At 38.6% G+C, this 16,191-nt stretch overlaps 1 protein-coding gene across 1 annotated transcript; it reads right to left on the bottom strand.

The window, feature by feature from the left end:
* Positions 1-7,844: 7,844 nt before the first annotated feature.
* LOC149022222 (Haloacid dehalogenase-like hydrolase (HAD) superfamily protein) lies at positions 7,845-15,932 on the bottom strand. Its single transcript, XM_089150395.1, has 7 exons — positions 15,613-15,932; positions 14,540-14,609; positions 14,268-14,427; positions 12,997-13,078; positions 12,042-12,258; positions 9,652-9,716; positions 7,845-9,149 (listed from the first exon to the last, which is right to left on the bottom strand). Exons 1-7 carry the CDS (start codon positions 15,703-15,705, stop codon positions 8,895-8,897), a joined length of 942 nt encoding a protein of 313 aa, XP_089006521.1. The 5' UTR covers positions 15,706-15,932; the 3' UTR covers positions 7,845-8,894.
* Positions 15,933-16,191: the final 259 nt, after the last annotated feature.

The following is a 16,191-nucleotide window of genomic DNA, read 5'->3' as shown; positions in this document are numbered from 1 at the left end:
TCCATTAAACCCTATACATCTAAAACCTGCAACTTCATTTCAACTATTATATCCATTAGAATTCAACCAAATTCAGTGGCATCATCCCCTATACAGTACTAAGACCCAATCCCCTTTATAGACCCTTTTTCTTTGGCACCCTAAAGTTCCAACAAGCCCTGAATTACCCCAAAACCCTACACAGGAACAAGAAAGTCATGAAAGGCCTCATTTTCCTCCATTTACTAGTATCAGATGGTAGCTCTTAAACATACAAGCCTTCACTCCCACATTTGCTTCACTACGAAATCGTAAACTGATAATCTTAAATAATTCATTAATTCAACGATTTATTTAACTGATCTACAGTTAAGTACTTTGCCTCTCACAATCCTTTCACTAGGAGATGGAGAAAGATGAGCTGCTGCAACCTCGACGAAGAAAACGGAGTGGCACAAGAAACTGAGAAGACAAAGAGGAGAAATTGCCTTTGAAAGGACAGTGGTTAGGGTTAGAAGGTTAACAAATTAAATAATGGCTGAAAAAAGATGGTATTTTCTCGACAAACCTTGTATTGAAACGAGGAAGTTGAGAGTCTTCGAGAGAATCCCTTGCTCCATCTTCCCTTCGTGAGAGTAGGAGATTGAGAGAGATAGATCAAGAGAAGCCCTTGCTCCATCTTCCCTTCATGAGAGGAGAAGATTGAGAGATATTGAGAGAGATCGATTGAAATACCTTTCGTCATAAGAAGAGATTGAGAGAGATCCAGAGAGATTAAAACATTAATCTTCCCAATTTGTTGTGAGAGGAGATTGAGAGAGATCGATCGAGAGAAACCCTTGCTCCGTCTTCCCTTCGTGAGAGGAGGAGATTGAGAGAGATTGAGAGAGATCGAGAGAGATTAAAACGTGAAACATGATTAACATAGGGAATATTATGTATATTACTATTATTTATTATTAAAAATTAAAATGTCATAAATATCCCTGCACAAATAAGTAAAGAAAAAAAAGTACAAAATTAATGGTATTTAAAAAAAAAAAAAAAAAAAAAGGATAGAAAAGGACAAAAAAGATTTGCCACAAAAGAGGAGTACATGCTTTTATAACTAGTCGGCCTACAAGGTCTAGTCGATGCAACATCCTTTTTAGTGGGAAGTTGGTCAATACAGTTATAGGATGTGACAGGAAGTATGGTTAGAGCTTCGTAGTAGCTGTTACTAGTGCTAAAGCTTGTTTGTTAACCATTGGGTACCTAGTTTCAATATCAATCAAGAAAGGACTTACATAGTACACAAAGTTTTGAATGGTACCTTCTTCTTGGACGAGCACGGTACTGACAGCAGTGGGTGATGTTGCACGGTAGAGTAGAAGCTCCCTCTTTGGAGTCAGTCGAACGAGCAGTGGAGGACTTGCCAATTTCGCTTTAAGTTCTTCAAAGGCTCTCTAGCATTCTTTGTTCCAGATTTCTTCTTTTTGATCTGGCACACTCTTCAAGGCTTTGAAGAAGGGTAGGCATTTCTCCCTTGACCGAGAAATAATGAACCTATTTAGTGCTACTACTTGACCAGTAAGACACTGAATGCGTCTTATAGTTCTAGGTGGTTGCATATCTTAGATAGCTTTGATCTATTATAGATTAGCCTCAATTCCCCTTTGGGACACTATGAAACCCAAGAACTTGCCTAATGAAACCCCAAGGGCACACTTGTCAAGGTTTAATTTGATACGATATGTCTTGAGCACATCAAAGACTTTTTCCAAGTTTGTTATGTGGTCTTTCTTGGTCACGCTCTTCACTAAATTGTCGTCCACATAGACCTTTATATTCCTCTCTATCTGATCGACATAAGTCTTGTTGGCTCTGGTAAGTTGTTGCAACATCCTTCAGTCCAAAACGAATCACTTTGTAGTTATAGCCATCTCGAACAATTATGAAAGTAGTATATTTTTCATCATCAGGATGCATCAAAATATAGTTATATCCGGAATAAGAATCCATGAAACTGAGCATCTCATGGTTGACAGTGGCATCTATAGGAGGTCAACCCTCATAAATGGATAGCAGTCTTTGGGACAGGCTTTGTTGGGGTTGGTATCATCGGTGCACATCCTCAATTTGCCATTGACCTTCTTTACCATCACCACATTGGCTAACAAAGTCGGACACTCTATGGGTTTAATAAACCTAGACTATTTCAGCTTCTAAACTTCTATTTGGATCACCTCATGCTTCTCTATAGAGAAATTTTTTCTTTTCTGGACGACTGGAATAGCATGGGGTCAATCCATAGTCGGTGCTCGGCCACCCTTTTGTCAATGCCGGACATATCCTCTGCTAACTAGACAAAAACATCAAAATTATCTTTAGAAACTCGATCAATCTAGCTTTGAAGTTTGCTTCGTGCTTGGCACCAATCACGTGCCCCAACCTGCCTTTTTTGAACTGAGTTGTATCCTCTCAAGCTTCTCAACTGGCTCTACTCTCTACATGATTTCCTTGTCCCAACCATCTCTTACTTCTATCGTCATCGTGGAACTTGTTCTGGCTCTTTTCTTCATGTAGTTCACATAACGCTATTGAGAGGCCTTTTGGTTGAAACTAGATTCACCAATATCGTTCTCTGTCAGGAATTTCATCTTCATATGCTTAGGAGATACCACTGCTCCTAGCTCTATCATGGGGGTGTTTTCTAGGTCTAACCTAACTGTTCCCTTAGCCCTTGTAGAGGATCTTGTAAATCTATATAACTAAGCACCATAGGGAATGAGCATCTTTTCAGTTAACTTGAGCTTTTGGAACCCTCCAATGAGGGAATATCTACTAGTGATCTAGTGTCGACCAGGACCCGATGGACTTTGCGGCCAACCAATGTCACTTTGATTACTAGACCATCATCGTGTGGAGTTTTGATATCTTGCATGTCTCTCCCAGAGAAGGTGATGGGCTCTGTTGCCACCCTGGATTCTGACCTCTCAACCTCTACATTGCTCGCATACCGAGCCTTTCTCTTTGCGTGTTTGACAAATTCTTTAGTTGGACCACCGAGCACTATATAAATTGGATTTTGTCTTCACCTTTGATCATTGTATCCTCTAGAAGCTGGTCAGCCTCTGCTTGGGCTCCAATTGACCTCACGTGCTTCCAGTCTCTAGGTGGTGACCGAGCTACTTCATATTTATTGCTTCAGAGTTACTTCTTTAAATGACCTTAAGATATAAGCTTCTCAATTTCTGCCTTAAGTTGTCCACAATTGTTAGTCCAATGACCATGGTATTTATGGAAGTCATAGTACTTGCTTTTATCTTGATCTTCATGTCAGAATTAGAACTTGAGAAGGCCTTGACCCTTGATTTGCATCAGAATTTCTAACCAACTTGTATTGAAGCAAGTGTATGCTCTTCCTAGAGACTGCTTCTTAGGCTTGGTCCTACAACTCTTGTCTACGGTTCTAGCCGATCTCTTGTTCTACTGGGGCTTGTCTTTGTTGGCTCTATTCTCCTTGGTAGGCTCTTTTTCTCTCTTCTAGATTCAATTGCTTCAAAGATCATTGCTTGCTTGTGGCAACGGCCAAGCATTTTTGGGTATGTTTCGAGCATATCATGCATGAGATCTCCAATAGGCGTAGATGAGTGATGCTTGGTATAGAGCATGGAAAGCTATCTTCTCATCCAAATTTTCAACCTGGATGGTCAACTTGTTGAATCTAGATACAAAGTCCCTGATGGATTCCGAATAACCTTGCTTTACTGAAAAAAAGAATATCCTTCCTCTTCTTGGTGTTTATTCCACTCTGGAAGCGTGACATGAAGACTCAACCCGGTTGGTCAAAATTGAAGATCGACCCATCCTTCAACCCTAAGAAACATTAGGATGTGGGGCCGGTTGTGAGGTTGGAAAAGTTCAACACAAAGCCACCTCATTGTTTTTGTATAAAGACATCACTGATTTATAGTGCATGCTATGTTGCCTTGGATCTTGAGTACCGTTGAACACAATGAAGGTTGGGCACTTGAAGCTTTTAGGCATGTCAACTTCTAAAATAGCTGGAACAAAGGGGTTGAGATTTAGGACGGAATACATGTCTTCCTTTCTAATGTCCTTCAACTTCTTCAATTTTTCTTCTAGTTCTTCAAACTACCTATCAACATTAGCAATATCCTTGCCTGGCACATCATAATTGCCCATGCCTTCTTGGTGCTCAAACGGTGATCGGCTGCCTCTTGCTATAGATCTTTCACGACCTCGATAGTCATTCCTTTCTCCATTGAGGGGAGGATCCAAGTTATGTATGGACGCTCCCCTGTGTGATACTCGGATTGGATCATCAACCTTTTCTTTTCCCTTGGTTTGACTCCTTTGGGACGGTCATGGAGATTGGTCGGGCAGATGTGGTTGACCATCGTCCTACTTTGACTCTTGCTCATCATGCATCTCTTCCTAAGGTAGCTGCAATGGAATCCTTTGTTGCTTGGTGATGAAAGGGTTTGGATCCTAAGGGACCCCTTCTTGGTGCATGCTGGCTCTTACTAAATTTTGAAGTTCCAAGATCTGCCTTTGCAAGTCATTAAACCTATCCATTGTAACATATTGATTTGATGGGCTAGGTGGAAGATCAATAGGGGGAAAAGACTGCTCTCATACTGCCTACAAAATTCTCCTACTAGGTCTCATGAGTTTCGGGATCATTCAATTGGCTTCCTACTTGCAACCCAGATCTTAGTACCACCATGCATTCTTGAACAATTTCCTATAAACGGTGTCAAAAGCTGTTGCTCCAAAAACTTGTTCGTCAATGAAAGCCGAACTATCCTGCAAAATAGCGTGCTTGGACGGGGTAGATGAGGAATGCCTCCGACGATCAAGTCAGTGAATGCTCACAGCTTTAGAAGTAAAACACAAGTTGTTGAATTCTGAGTGCTAGGTTATAAACTAAAGGGTGCGTACCTGGTTATGGCAATGTGCTAGGTTTATTTATATTTTAGAGTATACCTTGGTCATAGATCTATTTCCCCAAGCACCTTTGATCATCCGATTTAGGGCATTCCAGGAGTGGCAATGGTTGAGTCAGACCTGGACTCTATGAATGATCATGACTTCCTTACTCGGTAAGAATCCGTGTCTGAGAATTTAGGTGAAGTTGATTATTCCTTGCACGTGGTGTGTGGTCTACTTTGTTTCATCCATGTTCTTGGTTCAACCATGGATGGTCAGTCCAACCGAACTCTCCAAACCGACTACATCACCTATATAACCATTTCCTTCCTAACACATAACTTCTTTGAAGGAACGCCAATAACTTGTACTACAAATAAACTTTTTTTTTTAATGAAGAGGAAAATATATATTAATTAACTGCATTTACAGAAGTCATTTAGGTTGAAGTCCCTTCTACTACTATTTTCATTAAAGGCTACGCTTGCTACATCAATATACCAAGAGTTGAGTATGGGTGATTTAAAACAACAATAGTTGACATTTTCAGCATATCTATCAAGTCTCCAAATCCGGTGTTAGGTCTAATGGTGAAGCACTTTTCCATGATTGGTGGTAGTAGATCAAGGGCATCTTCCTTGGTATACCAAATTTCCTTGAGTTGGACTCTTGGATGTCAAGCTTGATTTATTCCAACCTGTATTGCAAAGAGCAAAGCTTGTAGACCATCCCCAAAATTTAGTCTTCCAAAACTAATAGATTGGATTTAACCATCCCAAAAGATCCCCACACTCCATGCCGAAAGATTCAATTGTTCATTAGATACCCCTGCACATAACAAAGTAGGAGAGTGAATTGCATTTATATCAAAGATAGACCTACAAATGCATGAATTTATTTTATTGTCATGCTCATTTCTACTCGTCAATAGGGCTTCAGATTTTCTGACTCTATTGGAGTCAGGTTTAGTTCACATGTCTAATTAATTGCATTAGCTAGGATCTTGTTTGAATTGGGGTGTTGTTTATTAATCATCAAGTTTCTTTCCAGCCACAAAAAATAACATAAATGAGCCACCAGATAGATTTTTGGTGTAGTTGGGCTTCATGTAGGAAAGACATGCAAAGGTGCAGAATTGATCTTTGAGATAATCGGTCTGTCCTTAGTTCTAGAGGTCCCACCCCCTAAATCCTCTTGGTCCATTTGCAAGATATAAGGATATGCTATGTTGACTCTCATTTGTCGCCACAAAGTTCACAAGAAGGTTGTACTACCATCCATTGGAATAATACAATCTTAACCGATAACCCTCTCTCTCTCACCTCAAACATCGTTACCACCACTAAGGATACCTGGATATCTTTAGTTTCTCCTAATGGGATATTGTCAACAAAATATGCAGGAAAGACTCTTTCAATGATGAGACCAACCTCAACCCCACTAGGTAACAGGAACCGGGGGAAATTCTTATGGAAACTTCCAATCCACCCTAAATTCAAAACTTTCTTTTGGTGGCTTCTCAATGTAGAGCTACCTCTAGCTACAACATTATCCAATTGGATGCCACTTTTGTGACAATGCAAACTATGTGGTACCGGCAATGAATTATATTGACACCTCTTTATTTCATGTGACTAGATCAAGCGGATATGGGTTGCTGGACACCTAGGCCTTCTAATGGAAAACTTCATAGCAAATTTAGATTATATCTGTAATCTTTGTGTGACTATGATTAGATATTGGATAATAGGCAACCTAACAAGGAGATGGATGATGTCAATATTCTTCATTACCTGCTACTTTGTATGGAAGGAAATGAATTCAACCATTTTCTCTCAGCAACCACCAAATTCAAGGACGACGCTACAATTCATCTCTAAATGGGTGGTGGAACTAAAACTTTCATCCATTATGCACTCCAACTTTCAAGAAACACAGGACATGCAACTAGGAAATATAAAAATATACATATGTGATAATATCAAAGTCATACACTCATCTATTCTATTATGTGCAGGGGTACATAACTCAAAGCTAGAAAGAGCAGCTTGGAGTGTTGGGGTTATTTGGTGTGGGAAACTATAGTACCTTAATAAAGACACTCTCAACAAAGGGATAAAGTCACAGGCTATATAGTCTATGGAATACAATAGGGACTCAACTTCGTTGCTCAAGCACAAGTTCAACTTCAAAAAAATCTGGTGCAATGATAACACCTTAGCTCAATTGTTCTCACAGATGAAGAATCCAAATTGGCCTTTGAATCTTATACCTTTGTTGATTGACTTAAAGGATTGTATTAAAACCAATGTTTTCATGTTTAAATCCCCAAACCTCCAAAAAACTTTTAGTTGGCTAGCTACTATGACAGATACAAACTACAGTATGGATGAATTATGTAACTACATTTCCTAATTTCCTTTGAATGGTTTTTCACTATTAAGAAAGAAAACCCTGTAACCCTGCATTCAAGAGACGTTAAAAGAAAGACTTAAATTTGAGGTGGAGTGATAATTTTTAGAAGAATTTCCACCACACTGAGAACTCATTGTGGAGAGTGGGGATTTTTCATTTCAGCAAGGCACGCCTCGCCAATTTGGCAGAGAAGTCGCCATTTGTCGAAATTAGAGACACCCACTTGTCTCTTGTTTGGGTAAGGGAAATAATTGAAAGGAGAAAGAGAGAAGGTTTCTTTGAGGGTAGAGGAACACTTCTCATTTCCCGTGTCTGGTTAGTTGTGTTCAGAGTCCATGAGTCGAACCAGAAAAAAGTTTCCCTCCCATCGCCAATCTCCCTGCTAACCATATCATCAAGGGTGGAGAGGAGGCTGCATATGCTTTTCCACTTCCATGATCCATTTTTGTTTCTCACTTTAGGATCAAAAGGCCTAGCTTCAAGAAGTATCTTGCCTTCAAGATTTTGGCCTAAAGAGCATTGGGCTCACTGATCAACCTCCTCCTGTGTTTTAGGAGTAGAGTGCAATTAAAGTCTTCCATCCTCCTAAAACCAAGTCCTCCAAGAGTTTTTGGTAGACAAGATCTATCCCAAGAGATCAAGGTTAACTGCTTGTTTCTCAAAGGGCTTCCCAACCAAAATCTTTGGCATAGAGAATCCATTTGCATGCACACTTTCTTTGTAAAAATGAGAGCATTGCCTGTGATTGGAACACTTATTTGATTAAAACTTCTCTTCCTGCAAAAGACAGGTTGGAGGCTTTCCATGTTGCTAATCATGTAGTGATCTTGTCTAGGAGAAACTTCAAATTTTTTTGTTTTAGCCCCTGAAGTAGCTTTGTTCCAAGGTAAACAGAGTCCTTTTTCATTTCTGTGACTCTCAACACCAACAGAAGATGGCTCCATTGCAGTTGGTTCACATTTCTGCTAAAGAGGCACCACTCTTCTCAAAATTAATTTCATGTCCTGTGATACTAGAGAGGAGCTCTAGTGCAGCCTTGATAGCTACAATATCCTCTTTTACTGCTCTACAGAATAAAAAAGTGACATCTGCAAAGAACAAGTGCAATATTTCTGAAGCTTGTCTCGCTATCTTATTGTTTTGAACATAATAAGGGCCTTGTATTCATTTTATACTACAGATCTGGTCACTCAAATATATCACTTTGAGGAGACACCAAGACTAGGCAGAAATTGAAAAGAAACCTTGGAAAGCCTAATCGAAATCACAAAAAGAATGGAAGAGACTGAAGCAATTACTGTACGTAAGAATGGAAGAGACAAAAGCAATTACAGTACGTACATCAGAGATGTCATTCCAAGTTCCGAATAACTTACAGACTTTCCATGAACGAACTCTGTCCATGATTGAGGAAGGAAAGATGCAACAGGAAAAGGAAATATACCAGAGGATCCTAATTCATGGAAGTTGATTTTGTGTATGAAATTATAAGCATTTGATAAGAACATGTAATTCTTGTTACATAATTGGAACAGAAGAAAAGAATAGCCAGGAAGAAGATTAGACTACCAAGTAAATGAAGGAAGTACACATGTTGGATAAGCATCATATTTGGATACAAGAGCTTCGACACAAGATGGATCTGCGACTTTTCCAAAACTACCAAGTCCAAGTTCATTTGCATGAATCCCTCCAGTGATGAATGCTGATTGAATTCCAGTTAAATTTGCCCCTTTAATGTCGTGGTGGAGAGAGTCACCAACGGCGATACAGTCAGATGCATCTACACCAGCTAGGGTCATAGCTGCCTCATAAATTACCTGTTAAAATGTTAGATGAGACAAAGCAATTGATGAACAACCAACGTATCTGACACAGAGATAACACAAACTAATGGTAATTCAACAGAAAATTGCCCACTCCAAGTTTGGCACCCTAAGTATAATAGCACAAATTGCAGAAAACAATGTAGTAATTTATCAGGAGATTGCTCACTTCCAAGTTCTGTCCCTTGAATGCAATTGCACAAATAGCGAAACACAATGTAATAGTACCAAATGCAGACTTATAGGGGACAAAATTGTCAAATATCATTATAATCAGATGATCCTACCAATCATTTATTCATTTTTTTCTGTTCTATGTTGTAACTCCAAAATGAGAAGAAATTGTGGCAGCCACAAAGATGCCCAGATCACTGTGTTGGTAAAACCATCAAGTCAGGTTGTTTTTTGGTCTGCTGCTGGAGGAATAGTAAATCAGTAGTCATCCCTATATGTTATCATATCTAGTACTGGAGTCATTATGATATTCAAGCATTACCTTATCAGGTTTTCCCATCCATTTCACTTCACCTCCTAGCTGCTCATATTTGGCTGCCAGTGTACCTAGCATAATCAATAAATAGATCAAGATAAAGCACAGGAATAAGAGTACTGAAGTCATCAAGTGAGGTGCAGAAACAATATAACCAAATATTAGCACAGAATTTCTTATGGAGGAAAAATTTCCAGATTACCATCATGGCCACATATCTGCCATGTGACAGATCCATTGGCTCCAAAATTTGAACACTTGTCTACACAACCATCTATCAATCTCGAAATTTCAGCAAAAATTTTTTTCCGAAATAAAGAGCATTAAATGATTAGATTTTCATGCTTTACAAGGTTCACAACTCATATGGTGGACCATTGTGATAATTAAACACGACTGGACCATCTTATTGAAAATAACCCTTCCTAACGACTCTATCTAACTTAGGTTGTGAATCATTATAAGTAATGTAAGGTTGAGACAAACAATAGAGAAAATTCTCCAATGATGCCATAACTAACTGGGTAGTTAACAACCTACTACTTCGGTGACCCATTTTTCTAGAAAACAACTTGGATTTCAGTACAATAAGTATAGTAAAGAAATGCTCTAACTCAGCTGGCAGCTAGTATACAAAATCATTTTTCTGTTAAACTGTTTCTGTATTCTTAAAATATCTGTATTCTTAAAATTTAAGTTTCAACATTTTATATTGAACCATCAGAACCAACTTATACGTTAAAAAGATACAAATATGGTATCTCTATTGTACTCTTAATAAGACGTCGGCATAATCTATAAGTGAAGACTTTAACCAAGAGATACCCGTTAAGGGTTAGGATTATGAAACCCTAGATTCATCGCATGTAGGCTAAGACTGTGACTGTGTTACGAATAAGCCTCAACTAAGAATTCGTTATTTGTGGTTCTTCCTTCCCACCTTTTCTTTTCTTTTCTTTTTTTTTTTTTGGTCTGGCTATTAGAAGAAGATGGCTCTGCTCTCCCAAGCTGAACATGGTCTCCTGGAAACATTCACCCTTCACTCACTCCCACTAACCAAGCTGTGGTAATGCAGGCCACTGGGCTACAATCGACCTTCACTAGGGCTCCTGCTGCGTCTCCTAAGGGCCTTAGCCCTCTTGATGTGCACTGTCCAGGTCCCTACCCTTACCTGATCACCACTGTCTATCAACCAGGGCCCTTGACTTTATCAACAATATGCACTGCCCTAGCCCATAGGTCTCTCCATCCATTCCATGCCCCACAGGGCCTTGAGGATCTCTTCCTTGATTGAAGCTGTGCTCTGCCAGGCCTGTCAAGGCCTAGTGACCCTCCCACTCATCCACTGAGCCTCCACAAGGCTCCACTGAGGGTCCGTGCTGCCCTTCTACCTGGCCTCACTGAGATACCTCTGTACCTTGCAACTGCTTATGCCAGGCCCTCCACTCACACACCCTCCTGGCTTTTTGGTTTCTATTTGGTCTCAGACGACTTGGCAGAGCAAGGAGTACTTCTTAATAAAATTAGATGGTGCTCTTTTGTGAATTCTGTTGCTTCTGCATTGGGACTTTATGTGGTTAATGGTTTGCTACAGTGATACTATTATGCCATCAACCAATCTGTGATTGGCTGCTACTTTTAATGATTACATTAGTCTCTATACTTCCAATTTTGTTCTGATTAATTAGAAAGGTGAAAGGTTTCGAACACAATCGTGTATGAGAGCAGGGTGGCATTTTCAGTTGTTGGATGGGTATGAGAAGTCATGTATGTTCATCCAAATTTGAAATTACTGTGTGTATGGAAATGTCCTTAAAAGCAAATAAGTAACCTTAATTGCCACCAGCCATAAGCACAATTCTTGTAACTTCCTTAATACAAGCAACAATCTACATGCATTCTTTAACGATAGGTTTTTAGCGGCCCCAATCTTCACAAAAGTAGGGTCCAACAAATTGTCCTCCATCATTCCTGGTAGCCTATTTGCATGAAGCTTCGACTCAACTATTCAACATGTAATGGAGTCCAGATATGTTAATGCTCTATGTCAACTGATCTTGTGATTCTCATTCATAATTTGGCAGAAAATGTGTTAACTAGCATGGTATATCATCAGGTTTAGCATAAGACTTGTGGCAATATCCATACACAGCCACAATGCAATAAATGCTAAGACGTCAAATAGGGAGGACAATTAACCAAAATAAAAGTCATGCACAGAAGCTTAGAATTGTGGTTGCTCTGGCGTCAGGGTTGATGCCATTGAAACAATAACTGAACAATTAACCATCATGCACTGCTGGCCAGGTATACAGATGCACTAGGAGCATAGGAATCACATTTTAAATGTATGTAGTTTTCCAGTCAGATCATTCCTATTAAGTTAGGATTTGTACCAGGCATAACACGCAAAGCCCTAGCTTCAACAGTCACATAATCTGGATTAGCAACAACCATAGGAAGTTTCTTTGCTGCGCAACTCTCCAATATTTTCTCGAGATCTTCAAGTTTCATAGGAAGTGTTGCTCCAGATGCAAGACCAAGTGCTTCAGTTCCATGGGCCAGAATAAAGTCCGCAATTTCAGCATCTTCCACAACTTGCAACCCTAGACCCTGAAAAGAGGAATTACTGAAATGCCCCACTTTTTTTTTAAAGTAATTAAATAAAAATTGATACAGAAAACACTAACAATATATGGTCTTGGAATCTTCAGCAGGAGAAGCTTGTATTCACCATTTTTTGTAAGAATTCTGTCCACAATCCACATAGGAATAGAAGGATCATCCCTCCAATGCAAACAATGAATAAGGATTGCATTTCTTTCAAACAGGAAAGATCATGTGCATCTGGATTCACAAATAAACATTCTACTCCTAGCAAATTAAGTGCTAATTATGCTACAATCAAATTATTACTACCATACCATTAGTGTCTATCTTCATTCAGCTTTCAGAAAGTAGTGTTTTGGTCACAGGTAAGAAATCTTAATGAAGGCCAATGGTCCTCCTTCAATTTCAAAGGAAAGTTTCGAACTATTTATGAAACTCATTAGCTCTGAAGGAAATGAAAGAAACAGTGAAAAAGAGAAGCTTTTACAACTGGCAAGAAACTTGTAGATATACATTGGAATTGCAGATATTGAAAGAACAGAGGACAAGTTCTCTAGGAAGGTAAATTGGAGATGTAATCTTAAGTAACAATTAGTCATAATCATATGTAAAGCCAACTTCAAGGTCATATTGCATATGCAAACAAATTTCGGTAGAGATCTATGAATTGAGAATATCCCTCACAGTGTAGAATAAGGATATAGAAATTATATCTTAAAACCACCCCAACTTTTTACATACCTGGAGAGATATTGCACCTCGATCACTCCATGTCATGTGAATGCAAGCCCTTCCCAATGCTGCAAACCATGCATCATCCCTCCTATTTGCATCAAATTCAACAACCCCATCAGAGTCTCAGATTGAACAAAAAAATGATAACATGATTTTTCTTCAAGAAAAGAGGGTATATCCAGTGCACAAGGATCCCACTGCTGCGCGAGGGTCATAACCTACACAGCCTTGCCTTTGCTTTCACGTAGAGACTAATTAGTTACCCTTTTTATTTTTTTCCCAGCTTCTACTAATTGGACATTCTGTGTTTTTATGTCCATATGAAACCACACATGTTATTCTTAGAGGCATGTTATCATGAGGTGCAAATGCCAGAAGGATACAGCCCGACCACTTAATGAATCCCAAATATAGATATTCCATACTAAAGATTGGCCCGAAGGCATCATACTATCATATACCATATTTTAAAATCTTTCAACCTGTCAGAGAAAGTTAATGACTTGGTCCAGAACATGGCCATATCTTAATGGGATTGATTTTTTCCTATCATCTCAAGGGCCAATTTTCTCACACATACCTCCACCAGATGCAGACCCAGAGCATGAAGATTTCTATTAGCATCAATATCCCACATTGAAGATATCTCCTTAGGGATTACCATGTTCACAGAATGCATGGTGTTGACTTTGATATTTCGATTTTAACAATGCATAGTACTTTTGTGATCTAATACTTGGTAAAACCATAACTTGGAGAAGTTGACTTTGTTTTATTTTTGTAGTCTAAAAGAGAGGAGGAGCATCTTCTTTATTTCGGCAGGAAAGAAAAATAAAACCAAGTCAAATATTGCCCAATAGTATTAGGAGATCTCAAAGTCAAAAGAAAAAAGTAAATGAATCCCAAGTTTCTCATTAGAAACACATATAAGTGTGATTCTCCAATAAATAGAACATAGCTGTCCTACCGGGGGACATGCTAGCCTGAATGTTTTAGCATGAATGGCAGACAGCCATCTTCCAACTAATATTATAAAACCATAAGACAAGAGGAATTTTTTTTTTTTTTTTGGGGGGGGGGGCGGAGGGGGAGGGGAACCAAGACCAAGATCATTCAGAATTCATCACGAACCTAGTTGTGTATAGATTATCAGGTCATTATAGAGTTCAAATTGTGACTTCTCTATCTTCAACTTCCATAATGGTATTAGTAAATACAGATGACCCAACATAAAATAAGATTTAAGCCTTGTATTAAGAAGATATGGTAGTTATGACCTTTGGAGGTATTGATGCGTTAATTCTCCACTAGTGATTGCCCCCATGAACATTGAAGGATCAAACCCAAGGCTCTTCATTTTCTCCATGGTAATTGATGCACGTCTCGATGAATTACTAATTATCACCATCTTTGCTCCATGACTTGCAAGTTTCTCTACTATGACCCAGAAAATACAGTTATCTCATTATAGGAATCTTGCTACAATGCAACTGAAGACTAACCTAATTCTAGAAGCTTAAACAAATTCAAATAGCAACTCCAAACTTACATGTTGATATGGCACCTGGATAAGGTTTTTTACCATCATGAAGAACTCCAAACTGATCTAAAAACCATGCCTGCTCATTTGCCAGTTTATATGAGAACATTTCAGGGAGTGCAATGTATTTTACAATAGGGAAATGTTATACATCAGTATGACTACTTGAGTATAATGCTTCACCACTTGCCACATGGCAGTTCATGGATACATCTTCGTAAGTGATGACTAAACAAGTATCTAACCCGTGTACTACCAAGTGGCAAATAGTGAGCATTATACTTTGCTAGGTATAGTGGTGCCTTAAAAGAACCTATGAAATGTCAATATGAATAAGAACATTTCACTCCAAAAAAGTTTAGCAGTTCCAAAGAACAAGTTATTGCTAACCCACAAAATTAATAATTCAACATAAAAATTCTGGTGAAACCATTTGATTAATAACCAGGAAAAATCAAAAGAGTAAAAAGTTTATGACTTGCCAGGAATTTTTCATTCAATTTCACTCTGAAAAGTTGAAAGCCAAGAAGCAGATGTCACAGCTCAGCTTTACCGAGATGTGGGTAAGGCTAGTCCATGCATGCATTTAACCAGGAGTATCAACCTAACACTGAATCCTAAGGGACTAAAAGTCTAAAAGCAAAACTATTCTGGGACAAGAAATTGGTTATGGGAATCAAGTAGATAAAGTTTTCTCTTCCTACCGAAGAATTAGATAAACAGCTTGCCTCAAGTTCACACGGCATAGCATTAGGAAATCTAAACCAATCAGATTAATGATCTTCTTCTTAGTTTGATAATTAATTGATATCTTAGATTAGAAAAAGTGAAAACTTCTCCTATAATAATTTCAAAAGAAACATAAGAAGATTGAAAACACTCTTAGCTTTAACTAGTTTAGAAAATTCATATTTATGACCCAGTCAAATGAACTTCCACCCTAATTTAGGTAAAACAAGCTGTAGATGTAATCTTCAACACATCAAAGAAAATGTTGTCTTGTATTCTAAGAAAAAAAAAAAACTAATGAATGGATTCTACGTTCTCGCTTCATCAATTCATAATTTTAATTTATGGGTTACCTTAAAGGGGCGGTTTTCAGCAAGGTATCGAATTCCATTCGAACTACTGAGGAACTGAATCTCATTTGACAAAACTGAACGCCTGGAGACCATATCTTCCTTGCAAAAACGGAGCCTCCTGACACGCTGCAAATGTGTTTCGAGATTAGGAATTGAAAAGGAATAAACAAAAATAGGAATCGATTACGGCCATCGCTGTCATCCTCAAGTCGACAGAAAGAATTGAATTGAATAAATTATGAGTAAACGAAACAAAAAATTTCTTGGGAGAGAGACTACTCGCGGGTTGCAATCGTTGGGATTTCGACGGATTTAGCTTGGAAGCAGTGCCTACGTGGCACTGCTCCAAGCAGCTAATGGTTGGATTTTAAGTTTGGTGCTTAGATTAAATCTTCAATGTCCATTATGAACATATGCATTAAACACCAACTTAAGTGAGAATAAACCGTTCTTGTTTCAAATGAACCGAACAATCTGAAGTTCAACTCAAACCAACATTTCTTTAATTTTGATTGCATTAAAACGGGTCTACTATTTCGGCCCAAATCTTCGGTGCTCCGGCAATTGTGATGAACCAAG

Source organism: Hakea prostrata, chromosome 3 (genome assembly GCF_041222555.1).
Source record: "Hakea prostrata isolate BN-2017 chromosome 3, UWA_Hpros_2, whole genome shotgun sequence".
Lineage (NCBI taxonomy): Eukaryota > Viridiplantae > Streptophyta > Magnoliopsida > Proteales > Proteaceae > Hakea > Hakea prostrata.
The sequence above is the reverse complement of the archived record's forward strand: the minus strand, read 5'-3'. Positions and strand labels throughout refer to the sequence as shown.